Source organism: Etheostoma spectabile, chromosome 12 (assembly GCF_008692095.1).
Source record: "Etheostoma spectabile isolate EspeVRDwgs_2016 chromosome 12, UIUC_Espe_1.0, whole genome shotgun sequence".
NCBI lineage: Eukaryota > Metazoa > Chordata > Actinopteri > Perciformes > Percidae > Etheostoma > Etheostoma spectabile.
Genome location: NC_045744.1, coordinates 30,497,108 through 30,500,068, shown reverse-complemented (window position 1 = coordinate 30,500,068; position 2,961 = coordinate 30,497,108). Strand labels below are relative to the sequence as shown.

The window sequence follows — 2,961 nt, the reverse complement described above, 5'->3', positions numbered from 1 at the left end:
GCAGTGGTTTCCTAGCTGCTATTTGACCATGAAGGCCTGATTTGCGCAGTCTCCTCTTGGTCATCCTTTCCTGGGACGGTCCTCATGTGAGCTTGATGGTTTTTGCGAGTGCACTTGGGGACACATTCAAAGTTTTTGCAAGTTTCCGGACCGACTGACCTTCATTTCTTAAAGTAATGAGGGCACTAGTTTCTTTTACTTGGCCGATTGGATCTTGCCATAAAATTAATTCTAACAGTTGTCCAAGAGTGCTGTCATCTGTGTATCAACCTGACTTCTGCACAACACAACTGATGGTCCCACCTTCATTAATAAGGCATGAAATTCCACAAATTAACCCAGACAAGGCACACCTATTCTTCATTGTTTTGATGCCTTCAGTGATAATCTACAATTTAAATAGTCATGAAAATAAAAGAAACGTGTTGAATGAGAAGGTGTGTTCAAACCTTTGGCCTGTATGTGTGTGTGTGTGTGTGTGTGTGTGTGTGTGTGTGTGTGTTTGTGTGTGTGTGTGGTACAGTATATCCACCAATACATTAGACCACACCACTGTCCTAGACTTAACTCTGTTTACTGGTAAAGAAACTGGTAAAGAAATCGAAAATTGTTCTTTTGCATGACCTTCAAATATATAGATTTATCCATTGATTCATTATTTTGTAATTGCACAGCCAAGGATTTTTCAAATATTTGATACAGCTATTACATTAATAAGTACATTTGTATTATATATTATTGTTCTGTAAAGTATTCTCTTCTATACTCAATTGTTTTTTCTTTGTAGAAAATCTTAAAACGTGCATATACTTGTAATGTCACAAATATGCAAAGTAAAATAGCCAACTTATTCTACATATTACGTCCATGTCATTATTGTCATTTGCCAAGATGTGATTTTGAGTTCAACTGTGTGTGTTAAATGTGAGGATACACGTAGCTTACTGGATGTGTTTTGTCTCCTCAGGTGGTGAGCAAGTCTTCTCGGATTGCTGTCCACTACTTCAAAGGGTGGTTCCTCATTGACATGGTGGCAGCCATTCCTTTTGACCTCCTCATCTACCGCTCAGGAGAGGAGGTGGTTAGGGCAGGTGGAGAGGGAGAGGTAGGGAGGAGGGAGGGAAAGAAGATTGGAGGGTGAAGTGAGAAATGGAGGTTTGGGTTAAAATGGGATAGTGGGGTAGAAAGACAGTCAGGATTGTTGGGAAACAAGGAGCATGCGAGAGAGAGAGTAGAAAGGAAAAAAAAACGTATGGAAGCTATGGAATCTAATAACAGTTCTTATGTATTTGATATTGTTTTGTTTTTTAATCTTCTGTTCACTCACATTACATTTCTGTCCCGTCCTCCTAACAGACCACCACACTGATTGGCTTACTGAAGACAGCTCGGTTACTGCGATTGGTTCGTGTAGCCAGGAAGTTGGATCGTTACTCAGAGTATGGTGCAGCTGTGCTCTTCCTCCTCATGTGCACCTTTGCCCTCATCGCCCACTGGCTGGCCTGCATCTGGTACATTACTACTACTACTTTATCCTGCAGTGTTTTTATCTCACTACCACACAAGGAGCTGCTTTGATTCAAATTGATGCTACGTTTACACGTGGCCGGCTATTTTCATAAATGGACATTTCAACCTGTCCGTTTATAAAAATAACATTGTGCACACCTGTCAGTTTTCAGAAAAGTGCTCATTTACACGTACCTGTGTATATAAGCTGTCAATGCCGTCAAGAGCATGCCAAACCTGTTGGTGGCGAAAACAGCAACAACGGCAACAAATCACTTCCTCTCGCTTCTCTTCCTCACTTCCTCGGCTGCCTAGACCTCCTTTGTCCCAGTTTACATGCAAACAAAGATTTAAAAAATATCCACTCTAGCAGGAGGTTTTAGAAAGACTCGATTTGAGAGACGAATTCTCCGTTTGCATGTAAACGAAGGGTAAAAACAAAGGAAAATGTCTCAGTTTGTTAAATTAACCATCTACGTGTAAACAGGGCCTGAAGCATAGTACAAGAAAAGATCTATCTACAGTATATTTTAGGCACTAAACAAGACTTTTGGCATGAATCTGACCAGATAAACATGTATTTTAAATGTGGCAAAGAAGGAATCCCCATCCAAATCTAAATATCTGACATTGCCAACTGGACTTCCACCCCAGAACTTAGCTGTGTTTCATTAGTGTTTCAACATGCGCTCCTTCACTTCCCCTCAGCCCTTGGCACGACATAACAGCATACATTGCATGAAGGCCACTTGGGGAGCAGAGGGAAAGTGGGCTTGGCATTGAAATGGAACGTACCTGCCCTTGTTCACTTTCAGCCTAAACTACACAGATCCACCGCCAGTTGTAGACTTAACTCTGATAGTAACTCTGAAGCATACAGGTTTTTCTTTTGTATTTATGCTAACGGATTTCCACAGAAGGCTTAGTTTGAGGTAACCCAATCCTGCAGTTTAAAATAGATTGGAATGTGTATATCTATTAGAAGTGTGTTACAAATAAGGAGTAGTTTGAAGGTAAAACACTGTCTCACAGGAATTCAATCAGTAGAGACATGTTTGTAGATATAAAATAAGGTTTATTGTACAGCTCAAGAAAATGTGCAAAGTCTTTGGCGATTAGACTCCATCGCTATACGAATATTTTGGATATATGTATAGGGGTAGAGAAACATCAGACCCCCAGATGGAATCTAGACACCGGTGGTGGAAACAAAGGAGCTCAAAAACCAGACCAAAGGACGTTCCGGACCGGTTAGCTGGAGTAGATGACTGGAGGTGGAAGGTTGCACTCTTTGCTTGCAATGACAGCTTAATAGCAAAGGGAGAAACAGATTTTTTTAAAGCAGGGTTGTGACTCTGTAAATGTCCCTTTGTGTGGGCAATTTGTGTATGATTCTATAAACAGCTGATTCGATTTCCGTAGAGCATTGATTAAGAGTGAGGTCTTCCTGAA

The 2,961-nt window shown here is 40.8% G+C and overlaps 1 protein-coding gene across 1 annotated transcript in view; it reads left to right on the top strand.

Moving 5' to 3' along the window:
- LOC116699831 (potassium voltage-gated channel subfamily H member 6) overlaps nucleotides 1-2,961 on the top strand; it is a 142,747-nt gene that overhangs the window by 85,301 nt on the left and 54,485 nt on the right. The window contains exons 10-11 of the mRNA XM_032532621.1: nucleotides 968-1,105; nucleotides 1,357-1,511. Of these exons, the coding sequence (XP_032388512.1) occupies nucleotides 968-1,105; nucleotides 1,357-1,511 (293 nt within the window). The remainder of the gene's footprint in view (nucleotides 1-967; nucleotides 1,106-1,356; nucleotides 1,512-2,961) is intronic.